A 16641-nucleotide genomic window follows, 5' to 3' on the forward strand; every position below is an offset into this window, starting at 1 on the left:
CATCGATTCGCCCCTACAACGCAAACCGCCCGCATCATCGAGGAGCTCTCCACCTGCCGTCGTGCCCGTCATGCATCGGATCTAAACACCGTCAACACGCTTGGCAGCCTGTCTCTCCTCTATTCAACGGCTAGGGCCGACCAGATACGTACCACCAATATCTCTCCCAGCCTCGTGTCCTTTGGCGGCGCAACCATTCTTTCGGTATGGGACGCCTCACTCAGGGCCATTTTGACGATGTGTTCCTCAGCAAGATCAAGCAAGCATGCGTCCGCGTTTTAGACCAGCTCAACGAGGCCAACGAGATCGATCAAGCTTTCGATTTGTGCTCCTCGGTCTCTCGTCGCAATCGAGTCATCCTTTCCTTCCTTCACGATGCTGACCAAGGTCGTTCGAGCAGCGTTTCTTCCTCATCCACCTCTCCGCCGGTGACGACTTTGCTGCCTCACAATTCTGTGCACCCTTCTCGCGAGGCTTCCATCGGCACAGACAGCGTAGCCAGCTTGTCAGCACAACGTCGCCGACGCGCACGCGAGATGCAGTATGTCCGTGATCCCAACGACTCCAACGATGATTCGGACTCGCAAGCAACTGTCGGCCCTTCCTCTTCCAGTCGCGCACATCTCGATCCGTCGTCGGCGCGCAACCCCTCCATGTCACAGCCCGACTACACCTTCGAGCAGTTCGCCGACCATCTGGATCCCACCGACAAGCTTCTCAAACGTAGTCTCGAGATCATCATCAAAGAGACAGCGCGTCAAGCCCTCGCCCGAAAGCGTGGTCCCGCTCACGATCCTGCCTCTGCATCTGCTACCTCTGGCTCCCGCGATCCAGCCGCCTCGTTACGATCCGCTATTGCTTCCTCTCGTGCAGATCGAGGCGTCGCACCAAGTCGTCTCCTCGACGACGAAACTGGGTTTGCTCATCGCATGTCACGCGTGCTCAACATCGATTCCGCATCATCCTCCCGTCGCTATGATACTACCACAACCGATCTCGACCCCACTTATCAGCTCCTGCGGTCGCTTCGACCCGCCAGTCATCCTCTGAACCACGCATCCGATCGCACCAACGCAGCTGGCAGCGCTGAGCGCCGCACTCTTCGCAACTTTCTTCCGACTTCATCCGACGGTCTACTCGGCTCGACTCGCGACCTGCTGACTTCATCTCAAGACAGCCCATCTTTCGCTCCCCGCGTCGCTCGTCCGATCACCGCTGATCAAACGCTCGCGCTTCGAGACGAGCGTCTTGCGCCAGCGCCACACCCGGCCACAACAAGAGACAGTCCCGAAGCCCAGCTATCGCATCGCAGATCCGTCGTTCGCCCATCCTCCAGCATCAGCATCACGCCTCAGACCATCTCGGCACGACTCGCAGAAGCGTCCCGACGCAATGCAGAGGCAGCAAGGACCATTGTCGAAGCTGAAAGACTCAGATCCAGCCAATTCATCCGCACTTCGATCGAATCGCTGCGAGCTTCGCTCTTCCAGCTTCATATGGACCTGGCCTGTACTCAGCTGCAGAATGCTCAGCGAGACTCGACACGCGCGCATCGCGCCTCGGCGAATCACGACGTCGGTGCCTCGTACGCCCTCGTCATGGACACGATCGAACTTTTCGATGATACCCTTCGCCGCCTCTCTTGCCTCGTCTCCACCACTGACCACACCTCCTCCTCTGACCCCGAGCCTTCCGTACAAGACAATGCCCCTCGCAACGCCGATCCATCACGAATGCGCACGTCGATGTGGAGGGCGCGTAACCTTTTACTACTCTCGTCCATGTCTCGGCGTCCTGACTCGCCAGAAGGCGGTTCGAGTAGCTCCGAGCCGTCGGGTACAGCCAACTCACACGACGCCGAGCTCAGAGCCCATCAACACTTGCTCGCCACCATTCAAGAGTCGCACTGGACCCGCGCTGACGTACCAGCTCCCTCTTCGGGTGCCATCCGCGCTTGGCGACGCAAGCTCGCAGCATGGTACTACCTCGATCGCGATTCGGCCACATACCCAGATGCACCAGACATCACAGATGATCGCACGGAAGCGTATGCTCGCTGGCATCCAGATCTCGAGCTTCCGTACGCGATCGATGATGAGATCATGGCTTCATCTACACGTCCAGATCCCATTGCGGACCCGCGCGCAGCCTGGCAATATGCTCGAAGACACGATGATTCCATCCGCAACGACTTGAATCGAGACGAACAGGTTCGCTACGCGCTCGCTTCAAGCTCAGTGGCCTCGGCATTGCAGCAACTGCAGAGACTTCGTTCACAGCACGACGGCGGACCACAACAAGGGATCGCTGGCCAGCATTCAAGCCGTGCCTCACCGGGAGAAGCATCAGCCCTAGCGGAAGGCTCGGCCGAAGAAGCTGACCCTGATGTCTCGTTGACGCGCACAACCTCTCTCAGTCGCCGCAATGCCGTTCGGCCTTTGCCGCTCAATAACTCCGACTCGTCCAGCATCCGGTCGGCTCGCTCGTCTTTGTCGCTGAGACGCTTGCACGGCTCATCCGGCGCGAATGCATCGCCATCGGAGCTACACACGGCTCTGCAGTATGACAACGATGCTGCCGAAGAAGAGATTGTCGAAACGAGCATCGAGATCAGCACAGTGCCTCACTCCCCTCAGGCCTCTGCAGATCCTACTTCCACTCAGGCCGCTTCTTCGGCAACTGATCTATTGCCCCCGCCGGACCGCCCACGTGCTGAACGCAGCGGCTCATTCACCTTCGTTACCACCCCTGCCGCGGTTCTGCGTTCACGCCAACGCAGCGAAAGTCGGAGCCACGTGTCCACGGAGCGACCAGCAGCTGACGACATAGAAGGTGAAGGAGACGACAATGATGATGGAGACACCGACGCCGAAGAGTACATCGACCTCGATCTGGATCTGGGCATGGCTGGCGACTATACGTTTGACTTTGATTTGACCGACTTTTTGCGATCCGAATCAAGGCGTCTAGCACGTCGCCGCGACCATGATGACGGGGACGACGACGACGAGCTTGATCGTGATGGTGTTGAGGCGTCTCCTCGCGCATTACGACGACGACGAAGCAGTGCCAGAGATGCGGACGGCTCACTGAGCGGTGACGCCTCACCTGCTGATATTCGCGTTTACGTATCGGGATCAGGCGCCTCGACTCCAGCCGAAGCCAGACAAGCCACATTCGAAGCCTACGCGCAACGTGCAAGGCTACTGGAGCGTCGACGTAGAATGGATGGTCAGCGAGAGGGTCACGATGGTGATGCTGCTGTCGAAGCAACGTTGGCGATTGGCGATAGAGATGATGCTAATGCATCTCACGAGACCTCGCCCGACAGCAGAAGACGAAGAAGAGGACGAGCCATTGGAGGCGATGGAACACCTACAGACGGACGCGATTCACTCCCATTCACTCGCAGAACTTCGGAACGCTGAAGCTCGTCTTTCACTTTCTACTTCCAATCACTGCCGTCCAATTATGTACTGTAGCTCAGAGGCACCGATACCCACACGCGGCTCTTGCACGGACAAACCGCCTCGATTCAGATTTGCTGCGCATTGCTTCTGTTGGTTGGCGATGATCACTATTGGAAAAGCTTTCCGGAGCGCCAATTTGATACATTTGCGAGACGATGGTAGTTTTAATCAAAGAGAACGTACTGTTGCGAGTTGGACTTTGTGTACTTGACCTCGTTGATGTGGTTGTAGTTGGGATGAAGGTCGACTTTGAAGTATTCGGGCGTTTGACCCTCGTACTTGTAACCGGTGTGGTTTCTGACGGGATAGTAGGACAGTGCGGCACCACCAATTCCCTCTTGCAAGCGGAACCATTGCTTTGCATCTGCGTCGTTGCACTTGGTAAAGATGAAGTGACCCTTGGTGTGATCGTCGGTAGATGCTGAGAGGCAGGTCTTCTTTGGCTTGCCGGTGAGAGTGAGGTTGGTTACGACGCGGCCCCAGTACTCGATGGGAGCACCCATACTGCCACCTTCGTTTCGCGAGTAGCCCTGGGTGAAGCCTTGGTAGTCGCACGTCTGGAAATCAAAGCCGGCTGGGCCGTTGGAGTGGCCGGCGGGGTTGACAGCGGCGAGCACGCTCTGAGTCTTGTCGTTGATGCCCTGACCGAGGTAGAGGTATGTTGTGGTCGAATCGTTGTAGGATCTGACTTGGAGCCTTTGTGGCTTTTGAAGAGCGTATCGTCCGCATGTGTCTGCAACGTGAGATGGAGTCGCTGCAGAGTCGTCATGAGGAACCGCTCGTCGCACCATACGAGACACAAAGAATGGCTCGTCGGGCGTGGGCAGCGTAGGCACCGCCATGACCGAGGTGGCGAAAGAGGCGGCGCACAGCAGCGTGCTGATAGCAAAGATGGACTTCATTGTTGGCGGTTTCAGTAGTGGTGGAGATGAGGTGGTGGAGAGGCCGTGGAAGATCCTGTCCGAGGCGATGCTGACGGGGTCGCAGGCTCTGATTTATGTATGTTGCACGCGGGGAGGGGGGTTCGACAGGTTTCAAGAGGTTCTCGAACGCGCCAGCACAGAAACTTGACAAAGCGCAGTCGCCAACACGCAGACTTGCATGTGACTTGACAGAAGGCCGCAGCGCCAAGGCGGATGGGGAGGGGGCTGCGGAATGAGGCGTACAGAGTGAGCCGTTGCCGCAGGTTGGGGATAGGCAGCCTCGGCGCGGAGTTGCTGTTTTTTCGCGTCGATCAACACCGACGTCGGGTGCATGCAAGTCGCTGTCAATCCGGGGCTTCCGCGGAACCCCGAGCTCAAGACTTTCCAGCGGCGAAGAGTGTCATTTTCAAGGCCACATCAGTGTGCTGTTTGTGTGCGCAAGTTGCCAGGCTCGCGGCTCGAAAGCCGTTGGAAAGAGCTCACCGGCGACATAAATGGATCTGCAAGGGTCAGCTGGTCTACCGTTCTGGACAGGCGAGACTTCTGCTTGGCTTCGCCACGCTGGCAGAAAGAATTCAAAACACAAAAGAAAAACGACGAGGCGAGGCGTTAGTTTGTGTCACCCTGCAGGACGCGACGTCGCAGTGGCACCGCGAGTCGGACCTCCGCTTCGGGTTCGACCTCGAACATGGCGCACTGCTTCTTAGAGCTTCGTAACCTGTCTCTGGAGTGTCCGACTCATTGTTCCGCACTAGCCATCTAACCAGCGTCGCTTTCCTGAAACTCACACACACCATGGTGCATCACCATTGGCAGCGCAAAATAGAAGGACTAATGAGGGAAACAAAAAAAAGGGAAATTGCTCCTTCAAAATTGTGGCCCAAGAAAGATGAAATTATACCACCTTGGTATGAGCATTGCTAATCGTGACCATTGACGTCAATCAACACTTCCCAAAGCTCATCCTCGGCGAACAGGAGCTGTCGGTATTGGCCAGAAGGCGTCTTGCCAGCCCAGCAAAAGTTGGCAACACCCTTGTCGCCCGGAAGCACGAACTTGCCAATGAGGTTGCCGGAGCCGTCGGGCTGGGGTTTGTAGACGTGGACGCCGTTACCGTGACCCGCCCAAACGTTGCCCTCGGTGTCGACGTGGATTCCGTCCGGAACACCACTGGTAGACTGGGCAAACTCGCGTCTTGACTCGACGTCGACGGCTGGCAGGCCATCGTTGGACTCGGAATCGGCACGCACTCGGTACGAGTAGATGAGCGAAGGTCCGTTGTCGTCGACGTAAAAGTCGCCCATCTTGTCATTGCGGTGGAATCGGAAACGACCAGTGTCGGTGGTGATGAGCAGCCCCGATCCATCTTTCGCCGACCAGGGCACAAAGGTGACGCCGTTTGGCTTGACGTAGTTGGTTGCGTCCAGAAGCTTGACTTTGCTGGTCGCCGGATTCCAGACGTAGACACCGTTGGGCGCGTACTGCTTGTTGCTGTCTTTGAAAGACTGCTCGACACCGTAATCAGGGTCGGTAAAGAAGACGCAGCCGGTAGTAGGATGCTTGACGACATCGTTCAGGCTGGAAAATGGCTTGCCTTGGAATTCGGACAGTGCAGATTGGGTTTTGTGGCCGTCGACGTTGTGAATGACGAGCGTGGACGCGACTTTGCGTGAATCCAAGCCCTGCTCGCACCAGAGCAAGCTGCTGTCGTCCCACTTGGTGGCACCGTTAGGCATGGCCAAGTGTTGTGGAAGATCCTCGATGATCTCGAGCTGCGACCACAGCTTTTGTTGATCTTCAGCCGAAAGCGGCGCCAAGATGCGCTCCTGCGAACGATCTGCGTCGTTGCTTGCGACAGGGATCGCACCTAGCGGCACACCGACAATAATCGCGCGCTGACCATACTTGGCATCCTCGAGACGGTTGGAAGAGAGGTAGACCTTGTCGTGCTTGGAGAGATACACACCAGCTTCATGGAAAGTCTGCTGATCTTTGGAATCGACGAGCAGCTTTCGCATGCCAGCCGAGCTGCCAATCAGACGGTCGAAGTCGGCATCGAGGCTGACGATGCCAACCTGGTGCTTGTCGGTAGCCACGGTCATGGTGAAGCCTGTGTTGATGGTTTGCGATGGGACGCTCGTGACGGTGACTGCCCTGAAGAGCGATGGGACGTTCCGACGACGGCGGTGATAGTGGTACGAACCGACGATTGTGGTCGGAGTGAGAATGACAAGAAGATGGATTGCTGCGGACCACAAGGAGCGGATGGACCGGTCCTGAAACGACGCGAATGTGGAGAAGGCAGCACGGACCGCACTCGAGATGGAGAGTCGACCTTTCAAGCGAACAATTTTATGCGCTCTCGAAGCCACACTATCTGGTGCAGCTCATCGTCCTCTCGGGTCGTATCAGGACCACGTTGTGTGGCTTGACATCGACAATGCAAGACGCAGGGTTCGCAAACAAGCGATGATGTGAGGCCCAAATTTGCACGTTGCTCTCAGCGTCGGGAGGAAGGCACAGGAGATTCGCGGACCGTAGCTTGTGCTCGAGTGGAGAAAACTGTGGTGCACAGCGAGATCCAAGAGCGGCCGACCGGATGCCCGGCCCGGTCGCTATTCCCACTCCGCTGGTCTGGAGCCGCGGGCATGCACGAGCTGCAGCGAAATCGGTCAAGCGAGCTGCTCGGCTGGTGTTATGCTATTTCTCCGAGAATATTTACGAGCGTTTCTTGCTGCAGTAAGCAAGACGCAGCACGGTCTACGCTTCAGCTGAGATGGCCCCAGCAATGCCGGCAACGCCGAAACGCAGCAGCATGCTTCGAGAGGACAGCCATGTGGAGCATGATCCTTGTCGCACCTGGATCGCACGGTGCTTGCGGACCGTCCGTGGCGACATCGCTGGTGAAAGACCTCCATCTGCTTTCGCCCAACACGTTCGTCCAGCAAAACGCGTTGTTCACTGCTATCCTCGTCCGAACGAAGCATTGCGTCTGCCCGAAAAAGGTTTCTTCTATGCATTGTAAGATGCAATGCACGCGAAACGGCGGTTCAGGCCGAAACGTGTTCGAACATCAACAGGACCGCATGAGGCATGAAGAGGCACACAAGAAGCTTCCACGCGCCTGCACAATTGAAAAATGACAGAAAAAGCCCCCTCACCCACAGTGACGGCACGAGAGCGCGAGTGGGGTTTCCCGGCATTTGAGCACGGCATCTGAGTCTTGCTTGTGTGGGTCGTGGATCCCCACCGGTCCGCGTTTCCAGACTCGGACACTGCCGCTGTCAAACTTCCCCGCGTGGCTCTCTCTGGTGCGCACAGCTTCAGAGCATCATGGCTCACCTACCCCGCACCGCTAATCCACACGAACGATCTGTGCAGTGAGATCAAGGTGCCCATCATGTATACTTGCCACAAACTCCGCACTTTCGTCCCTACCGTGATCGTGATGGTAGTGCCCCGCATCGCCGAAGCCAATCAACGGTACACACAAGTATGTGCTCATTTTTGTCGTAGTTTAGCACAGCGCCGGTCAACCTGTGATTCTCCGTGCTGGTTCCAGGCCTCGACGTGCCCTTGTCTTTCGGATCTCATGCCAATCTTTTCCTTTCCCATGCTCGCCTGGACTTGAGCAGTCTTCTACACCCCTGCCGGCCCGGAGTGCCGTACTGATTATTATCGCGAAGCCTGTTCTAGCTACGGTAAATCTTGTTCCTGATGTCAGCTCGATGGCCGCTAGCCCAACTATGTCACTGTTACCCAGCGCTTCTCCTTGACTGTCGATGTGATGCTGAGTTTGGGTCTCATACTCCACGAGCTCCCGAACCGCAACATCGGTTGAGTCAACGGATTATCTCCATTCGTATAAATTCCCCCGCCCCCGGACGCACGTTATCATCTCCTCGCATCCATTCCCCATACTTCCTTCCCTACCTTCACGACACATCCTTCACCATGGGCTCGGGATACCAATACAGCCCTCGTCGCATCAGCAACGACTACTTCGGTGTCGATGTCGGCCTCCGCGGCAAGGCCTTGCTCTCGGTCATCACCGCCAGCTGTGCCGGAGGCTTCCTCCTCGTCGGTTATGACAACGGCGTCATGGGAGGAATCGTGTCCCTCGGCGAGTTCAACAAGACCTTCAACAACCCAGACGCCAACACAATCGGCAACATCGTCTCGCTCTACGAAATTGGCTGCTTCATCGGCGCGCTTGCGACTTTTGTCGTCGGCGATATTCTCGGTCGTCGTCGTACCATCCTTATCAGCTCCCTCTTCATGATCGCTGGCGCCATCGTCCAGGCTGCCTCCAGCACCGTCGGCGTCATGATAGCTGGCCGTATTATCTCAGGATTGGGCATGGGTGCTATCAACAGCACCGTTCCAATCTTGCAGGCAGAAACTTCACCCGCTGTCTCGCGAGGTCAGCTCGTTGCTCTCGATCTCACTGTCCTCAACATTGGTATTGTCGTGTCCTACTGGGTCGACTATGCCTTTGGATTCGGCGGTCTGATCGGCAGCAAAGTGTGGCGCATCCCTCTCGCCCTTCAGTGCGTCTTCATCGTCATCCTCATGCTCACCACACTCATCATCCCCGACACTCCTCGTTGGCTCGCCAGGAAGGGCCGTCATGAGGAGGCCATCGCTGTCCTCGAACGTCTTCACAACGCATCCATCGACTCTCCAGAAGTGCAACAGTCCTACGCAGGTATTCAACAGGCCCTCGAGCACGAGCGAGCAGCTGCCAACACCGGATGGTCTGCCCTTGTCGCCAACGACTCCATCCAGACTCGCAAGCGTTTGTTCCTAGCCTGCTTCATCCAGGCCGCGCAACAGGTAAGTTTACCTTTCATTCATTCATTCATTTGTTTGTGCGCTCGAAGCTACGAGCACCCGGCGTGGTTATCCTATCGCGGGGTATTCGCCGGGCGTTGGGGGACCCTGTGCCGTATCCTTTTTGGCGAGGAGGGAGGATCCCCAAGTTGTTGCTCACCTTGAACTTGAACTCGAAGAGAACAATCGACTGACCACTTATGTTTCCATTTCTTCGTTTTCTTCGTGGTCGATACCATGTAATAAATGAACGCATTCATTCCTTTTTTTTTACAGTTGAGTGGCATCAATGCGCTTATATATTACAGTGGAACGCTCTTCTCTCAATCTATCGGTCTCGACAACAAGAAGTCGGCTCTTATGGCCGGTGGCCTCAACATGTGCCTTATCCTTGGTTCCACGATCTCCATCTTCCTGATCGACCGTGTCGGACGCAAGAAGCTCCTCATTCCTTGCATTGCTGGAATGTCGGCCGTCATGTGTGTTCAGACCGGTCTCGTCAAGGTGATTCAGGAAGGCACCACCAACGCCAACTTTGGTCGTGCTGCCTCTGCTATGCTCTTTGTTTTCGAGTTCTTCTTCTCGCTCGGGTTCCAGGCCACCGTCTGGCTTATCCCTTCCGAGGTCCTTCCCCTTCTTATCAGGACCAAAGGTTCGGCTCTCTCCACCGCATCTAACTGGATCTTCAACTTTGCTGTTGTCAAATTCACCCCTAGCGCTCTAAAGAACATCGGCTGGCAGACTTACATCATCTTTGCCATCCTCAACGCATGCTGGGTCCCCGTCATCTACTTCATGCTCCCCGAAACAAAGGGCAGAAGTCTCGAGGAGATCGACGAGCTCTTTGCCACCGACAATTGGCACATCGACAACTCGCACGCTGCCGCCGACACCAAGGCTGCTGCCCACCGCAACAACGATATCGAGTACAACGATGTCGACACTGGCTCCCACAAGGGCAGTGCCAAGGATGAGCACGTTGTCACATCCACCCTTGACTCGAGGTGAATCCTCTAGATACCCACCACATCGTGCTCTTCTCGAATCACGTCACCTGCTTCCACGTTTCTCGCTCCATGGTCTTTTTCCGGTTGTGTACATTCTGTATCAACGCCTCAATTGCACTCTTAAGGTTCTAAGACTTTGTAATCGTACACATTCTCAATGTCACTCCGTCCGCGAAACCTCCCCCTTTCTCGTGTGTTGCCGTGCGATGAGTGAGTCACCAGTCCATGATGATACGCTTAGATGATTGCTCCGTACGAAGAGCTAAGCGGCCAACCATTTCTTTCGTAGAGCTCAATAAGGACCTCTTCCAGTATCTTCTCGCTGAGAAACCCCTGCGTATAAAGTCGACCATCGTCTCGGTCTCGATCGTTGTCATCGTCAATGTCAATGTCATCGTCAACGTCATCGTCATCGTCATCGTTCGAGTCGAGGTCCATCATGAAGTCGTCATCTTCGTTCTCTAATACGGACGAAGTCGCTGTAGCGTACTGTTCATCGTCCAGCCCTTCTTCCTCATCCTTCTCGTCCAAGTCACCTGCATCGCGCTCATGGGCTCTACGCATCCGCATCAACCAAGAGCGCAGCGTGACTACCGCACCTCCGGCTCTCTCGACGTCTGGCCATTCTGCGTCTTGAGCGTCATTGTCAAAGCTCCTCAGCCAATGCCCAAACTCATCTTGTGTGAGCAGAACGACTCTTCCGAGCATCAGTTGCGCTTTGAGGAGCACGTCCAGCACCTCTTCTCTGCTTCCGACAATGGAGAACGCCGTAGCATGCTGCGAAGACGTGCCGTGGATGAAGTGAAGTGGGAACCAAGCGGTGATAATTGACTCGTCTAGCGTGTCGTGCAGATACATGCTGGAGACCATCAAGTAGTAGGTCACCATCTTTTACAGTAAGGCGCTCGGCGGTGTGGTGAAGTGATGGAAGTGATGAGACCAGACAATCGTGAAGGAAGGTCTCGATCGTTGAGTGTTGTGCGTCGAGGTTCCTGGTGAGGATGCGTCTCTGCGGATTACAATGAAGCCATACGCAATGTCCCCGCATCCGCAGGCGGAACCACACCCTTTGAAAAACGCGTGACGACAAAACTGGCCTTTGTTCCGCCTGCAGTCTTCCCGCAACAAAGCCTTCAGCTTCCATTCCGCAAATCTTCGGCCTCGTCCTTGCCATCACTATCCGTTGACGTCTTTCCGCGCTTGAGCGGACATCCTCTGCCACCAGGTAGTTTCTGGGTCCATCGTTGTGTCAAAATCATTTCAATCGATACGGCCGGATATTCAGTTCACGAGTGCTGAAATGCACGAAGGGGTACGGCACAATCGACATCATCTGCTGTGGCAACTTTGAACTTGATTGTAAGGACCCTTTGATGTGTGAATGCGCGCTCTGCTCACGCCGAAGTGATCGAGTCAACACCTGCGCTTGTGAGGCAAGCCTCTCCACCTCTCGTGTATCGACTAGAACAAAGGCACCCACCAGTACCAATCTTCTTGTGCCTCATCGACATCCAGTTGAGTTACGATCCTGTGGCCGTTCTCCTTCACGATCTCCACTCTCTCCACCATGCACTGCGTCTGTTCATCCGCTTCGGTGTTCTGCTTGAAACAAGTAACAAAATCGTCCAACATCTCCTGCGGGACGAGATACATCTCGGCATCGATCTCGTCGCCCATCATGACTTGACGAAGCTCCTCGACCTCGTCTCGACGAGGAAATACTCCGAACGAGGCCAACTGGGAGTTGCTTTCACCATAGCGCAAGGTGAAGGGTAGGCGGTTGAACCAGCTACGCCAGCTGACAACGTCGTGATCAACGGCGAGGATGACCGCGAAAAACATGGCAAATTTGAGGAGTTGAGGTTGAGTGTGAGTTGATGGATCTGGCAAAGAGACAATAGGTGGAGAGGTTAGCAAGACATTCCGAGAGGAGCAGGACTTCGAAACAGCAAACATACCTGGTTTCAGCTCGCGATCTCCTTAAGATCGGCTCGGGGCGTACAGATGGTGTTGGGGGGCGGAAGTAGCTGACGTCGGCTGAGCTCCTTTTATCCACGCCTCCGTGTCTTAGTCCGTCTGTTTCGCGCTGAGCCGGCACTTCGAAAGCGATGCGGAAAGCGCAGCGCTGTCTTCTGTCATCGTTCGACGTGCGCCGAATTCGGTGGTAACTCTTCCGCATCTCAGCGGACATATGCATGGTGATTTTTCTGCAGCCCACATCGAGCTTATGCACTCAAATGAGATCTGTCTCTTGCAGGACACGACGCAGACTCTTCATCAAGCAAAAGGATTCGGCGCCAGAAGGCGATGATCTGCATCTCATGAGGGCCGATGGTTTGTCAAGATCAATTTCCCTCAAAAAGGCTTGTGTGCTGTAATAGATCAGCGACGTGTCAGCGATCGTTCGACTTCCGCCCTCAGGAGGAACCTGTGGCGATGCATTCTGGCTCGGCAGCGAGGGGACAGCTCGTCAAAACAATGAGAAGCCAAAATCAAGTGGCTGCGTTGGTGCAGAGAACGCAGCTGCGCCAGGATTGAGCAACGACGACAGCCATTCGTCTGCATTCGACAAGAACAGATCAAGCGATTCTGCTGAGGGAGTGACTCCGTTCGCGTGATTAGCGTTCCACATGCTTGAGGCTGAAGCCGAGTCCGTTGCAGCCATCCTGCCCATTCCGTTCTGGGCCTCGATGTTCCCGTAGTCATGTGCGTCATCTGCCGCAGTAATGCCACCGTGGGGCTGAGACCGAGCCGCCGTGACTGCAAGCACGCCGCCACTGCTGGGCGATGGCGCAGAGCTTGGATTCGAATGGCTGCTTGTGGCAGTCTTGTCTTCGCCAGTGGGCGGGATCCGGGTCGCATCGTCGATGCGCACACCAGCACGTGCCATGTTGAGCAGAAGGCTGGCTGCGCTCTGAAGCTCCGTCAGCGTCATTGCGAGCCGGTCCGCACATCCGCCCGGGCAGCGCACGCCGAGAATCTGAAATCCTACACTCTGTGGATTGAGCGTGGCAACTTTGTCTTGAATGCGTTTCAGGAGCGACCTCATCAAATAGAGTTCCTTCACGGCAAGGTGGTCGCCGCGGGATTCTTGAATATTGGCGCGCACCGTAGCCACGTATTCTTGCATAAACCCTAGCTTCTCTTGAACCTCTTCGGCATTGAGCGTCTCGTCAAACTCCAGCGCGAAGAGCACATCACTTGCAATGATTGTGTTCATACTCAACAGAGAGTACGCACTGCCGTAAAGATGGCAGAGCATGGTGACAGGGATACGTCGAGAAAGCAAGCGTCGTCCACGCAAGTCACTGAGCGCGAGTTGGACGCAGATCTGGCGGGAATGCTTGAACTTGTCCGCCGACACTAGGTCCACCGACTCCATCCAAAACGGCCGATGCAGCAGCGAGCGGAAGAAGAGGATCTGATTTGTGCATAGGTGGTGGTAGAAAGTGGTTGAGAAATCTTGATGCTTCATCGCGCCCCCCGAAAGTGACAGACCTGCTGATAGACACGGTGGAAGGCTTTCCACGAATCGTTCGACATCATGGTCGATCTCGAGAGCTCGATCGTAGATCCTCGTGGTCGGCGAGGTGTTGGAGTTAGCAGCAATCTCCTGGAAGAGACGCGAGATGCGTTCGATGTAAATGCGGAAAGCGTCGCGCGTAACGAGATACTGAGCACAAGGGAGCTCAAGACCAGTTTCCAGATAGTCTTGGAGCGTCGGCGTGGGCGTGGTTGAAAAAGGAATCTCACTCATCGGCCTTCCGAAAAGCACGCTCCATTCGCGGTCCTGTTGAATGATGTGCGACCAGAGCACACGCCGCTGAAGAGTCGCCGAATTGTTTTGCCCCAAGCTTGCGCCATCGAGATGCAGTCCCAAGTCGATGGCGCCTCGCATACAAGATGCAACCTGCAACCAAGTGGACCTCGGAACGCGACAGAGATCGAGATACCGACACAGGTTCAAGGATGCCCTGAGCGAATCGAGTGTGTGCAGCCCGAGGCTCTCGGACAAAGACAATGCTTTGCGCGCGGCGAAGAAGTAGGTGCGAGATGGTCTTGTTGGGTAGGGACGCACCGCCAGGTCGAGAGTTGCCAGACCGAAGATGGACAAGCAGAAAGCCATGAGAGGCAGCAGCTGTACATCATCCGAAACGGCGCAACGATCGATGCAGATGTCGACGGATTTGACTAATTCGTCGGGATTGGAAGGGAAACGACTCCAGTTGAAATCATCGAGAAAGATCTGCAGGAGACGATGTGCTTCGGTTTTGCTGGGAAGGGATTGTTGCACAGATCGGAGCTCGTACTTGGGAATGACGAGACCGAAACCCCTGCCGAGTTGGCCGGTCCAGGACAAGAGGTCGGTGCCGACACCGTCGTGACGACGAAAGGGGTTCCAGCCAAGACCGTTGAGAGCAGGCTTGCCAATGAAGGCGTCGTCGGCATCTACTATGCTTCGCTGGTCCGCACTGAGCGTAGGAGCGCTTTGGAAACTGCGGGAAGAGGAAGGAGCAACAAGCGCATAGGCAGCGATCGGTGCGTCTGAGCTGGAGAATGAGGGAGCGCCTGGCTCATTCTCCGAGGTTGAGCGACTTCTATGATCAGGCGACGTGTTCGGACGCTGGGTTTGCTGTTGCAGCGCTGGCCAGTGAGCTACTGTCGCAAGCTGGGCGAGCGCATCGGCGCCAGATGGGGCCGTCCCGCGGTTACTGTGGCGTGTATCGGTGCGGAGAGGCACCAGCACTCGTGAAGCACCGGATACGTAGATACCGTCGGGCTCATGAGCAGAAGATGAGCCGAAATACGAGGGACTTTGAGATGGCGGCGGCATGCGTGTTGAGGAAGAAAGCGAGCTGCGTCCTGCTGCGCGGATACGAGACATCGCCATCTCATTGAGACTTTGTTCGGCGTCGGCATCGGCATTCATGTGGCGGGACGAGTGTAAAGATCGATGCGACTGCGGGAAGGAGGTCGAGAACCGATCAGATGGTGTTGACTGTTGTCCTCGCAACCACTGCTGGTGCTGATGATGCTGTTGATCGTAGGTGTAGATCTGACTTCTGGTGTCTTGGTCTTGAGGGTCTGCACGATATGTTTGATCGTACTCCCTGCGGTGCGGACCGAACAACGAGGCGGGAAAATCGGTTGGGCCACTCTCGCCAAGCGATCGATTGGTCGTGAGAACCCCACTGCCAGATGTCGTAGATCCATTGACGGCTTGGGATGGATTCGAAGAGCTCATATCCTGCTCGTCGTCGAGCTCATAGGCATTCATGTCGTCCATGTCGTCTTCTGGCTCGTGCTTGTCGTCGGGTTGAGCCTTACCAGAAGCTGCAAGAGCGAGCTTCTGGCGCATCCGAATGCGCCTGGACGGGCGATGCAAGTTGCTCGGAGGCACGCACAGATGGGCTATTCCACGCTGTACGCACTTCTCACAGGGAAAGGTGCGGCTGCACCGCTGTTTGCGCCGTTGGCACTGGACGCAGCTGTACTGGTATCGATTTCGCTTGCCGTTCTCGTTCGTTTCGAGGCTGTGATCGTAGTCGTCGTTGATTGCGGGACTGGAGCTGGTAGCGGTACTACTCGTAGAAGCAATTTGAGTATTGCGACTAGGCCCCACGTCCCGCGAGACGAAGGGATACTGCGCGCCACTCCGGTTGGCTGAAGGCATTGCTTCCGTTTTGACACGACGTGTGAGCGGCATTCGGGACAAGCCGAGATGATATGATGGTCACCACAATCGGCGTGGCCGGCGAATTTCGACGAGGAGTTGTGTGATACTCGCTACGATGGCAGAAGAAGGGAAGAAGACGAGAGAGAGCTTTATCGCGACTCACAAAGCGACCTATCTCCGAAATTGTGCAGCAGACCCTGAATCGGCTTTTTTCGCAGACGTCTGACGCTCGCTCAAGGGTCCCGCTTGTTGGGCTGCGCGACTGCAACGTTTATGAGATATGCGAGTGCTCACATCCAAGTTGTCTTTTCTCGTTGGCTCCCACATACGCACCAGCCTTGGGAGACGAGCAGTTACGCATTCGACCATTCGATGAGCAGCAGCCGGTAACTTTCTTGTTGGTTCACAAGTCCATGCTTCGGTGGGAATGTTGTCCTGGCCAGCTGCTCTGGCGATTCTGACGCAAGCAAGCTCTACTCCAGATCAAGAACCACTGGATTGTCAATTTGAGAAAGTCAAGGTCACTTCACAGTACGAAATCTGAATTCGAACTTCGCATATGTGCGCGGGAAGAAGCTAACCTTGAGCTTTGCCAAGCAAGCTGCAGCCAGCGGCTGTGCCAACTTGCGGCGCAGCAATAAGTCAGTTTCGGACAACCTCACAACGACTTCGCCTTCATCTCGCCATTTGTGTCACAGCCGCCTGGGCTGTTGTCACGTCACACATCGACG

At 55.7% G+C, this 16641-nt stretch overlaps 9 protein-coding genes across 9 annotated transcripts; 4 read left to right on the forward strand and 5 right to left on the reverse strand.

Moving 5' to 3' along the window:
* Nucleotides 1-206: 206 nt before the first annotated feature.
* On the forward strand, nt 207-3428 carry PHSY_002888 (hypothetical protein; the record flags this gene model as incomplete). Its single annotated transcript, XM_012333510.1, has 1 exon — nt 207-3428. One exon carries the CDS (start codon nt 207-209, stop codon nt 3426-3428), a length of 3222 nt encoding a protein of 1073 aa, XP_012188900.1.
* A 206-nt stretch (nt 3429-3634) lies between these two features.
* Nucleotides 3635-4372, reverse strand: PHSY_002889 (hypothetical protein; the record flags this gene model as incomplete). Its single annotated transcript, XM_012333511.1, has 1 exon — nt 3635-4372. The coding sequence occupies one exon, from the start codon at nt 4370-4372 to the stop codon at nt 3635-3637; it is 738 nt and encodes a 245-aa protein (XP_012188901.1).
* A 234-nt stretch (nt 4373-4606) lies between these two features.
* PHSY_002890 (integral peroxisomal membrane protein) lies at nt 4607-5110 on the forward strand (the record flags this gene model as incomplete). The annotated part of the gene is made up of 1 exon (XM_012333512.1): nt 4607-5110. The coding sequence occupies one exon, from the start codon at nt 4607-4609 to the stop codon at nt 5108-5110; it is 504 nt and encodes a 167-aa protein (XP_012188902.1).
* A 203-nt stretch (nt 5111-5313) lies between these two features.
* On the reverse strand, nt 5314-7043 carry PHSY_002891 (lactonohydrolase; the record flags this gene model as incomplete). The annotated part of the gene is made up of 2 exons (XM_012333513.1): nt 5314-6669; nt 6930-7043. The coding sequence occupies 2 exons, from the start codon at nt 7041-7043 to the stop codon at nt 5314-5316; spliced, it is 1470 nt and encodes a 489-aa protein (XP_012188903.1).
* A 165-nt stretch (nt 7044-7208) lies between these two features.
* On the forward strand, nt 7209-8234 carry PHSY_002892 (hypothetical protein; the record flags this gene model as incomplete). The annotated part of the gene is made up of 3 exons (XM_012333514.1): nt 7209-7414; nt 7715-7886; nt 8133-8234. The coding sequence occupies 3 exons, from the start codon at nt 7209-7211 to the stop codon at nt 8232-8234; spliced, it is 480 nt and encodes a 159-aa protein (XP_012188904.1).
* A 113-nt stretch (nt 8235-8347) lies between these two features.
* Nucleotides 8348-10234, forward strand: PHSY_002893 (sugar transporter; the record flags this gene model as incomplete). The annotated part of the gene is made up of 2 exons (XM_012333515.1): nt 8348-9229; nt 9503-10234. 2 exons carry the CDS (start codon nt 8348-8350, stop codon nt 10232-10234), a joined length of 1614 nt encoding a protein of 537 aa, XP_012188905.1.
* Nucleotides 10235-10470: 236 nt separating this feature from the next.
* Nucleotides 10471-11121, reverse strand: PHSY_002894 (hypothetical protein; the record flags this gene model as incomplete). Its single annotated transcript, XM_012333516.1, has 1 exon — nt 10471-11121. One exon carries the CDS (start codon nt 11119-11121, stop codon nt 10471-10473), a length of 651 nt encoding a protein of 216 aa, XP_012188906.1.
* Nucleotides 11122-11694: 573 nt separating this feature from the next.
* On the reverse strand, nt 11695-12189 carry PHSY_002895 (hypothetical protein; the record flags this gene model as incomplete). Its single annotated transcript, XM_012333517.1, has 1 exon — nt 11695-12189. The coding sequence occupies one exon, from the start codon at nt 12187-12189 to the stop codon at nt 11695-11697; it is 495 nt and encodes a 164-aa protein (XP_012188907.1).
* A 514-nt stretch (nt 12190-12703) lies between these two features.
* PHSY_002896 (hypothetical protein) lies at nt 12704-15940 on the reverse strand (the record flags this gene model as incomplete). The annotated part of the gene is made up of 1 exon (XM_012333518.1): nt 12704-15940. One exon carries the CDS (start codon nt 15938-15940, stop codon nt 12704-12706), a length of 3237 nt encoding a protein of 1078 aa, XP_012188908.1.
* Nucleotides 15941-16641: the final 701 nt, after the last annotated feature.

This window comes from Pseudozyma hubeiensis (assembly GCF_000403515.1).
Source record: "Pseudozyma hubeiensis SY62 DNA, scaffold: PHS30, whole genome shotgun sequence".
NCBI classification, from domain to species: domain Eukaryota; kingdom Fungi; phylum Basidiomycota; class Ustilaginomycetes; order Ustilaginales; family Ustilaginaceae; genus Pseudozyma; species Pseudozyma hubeiensis.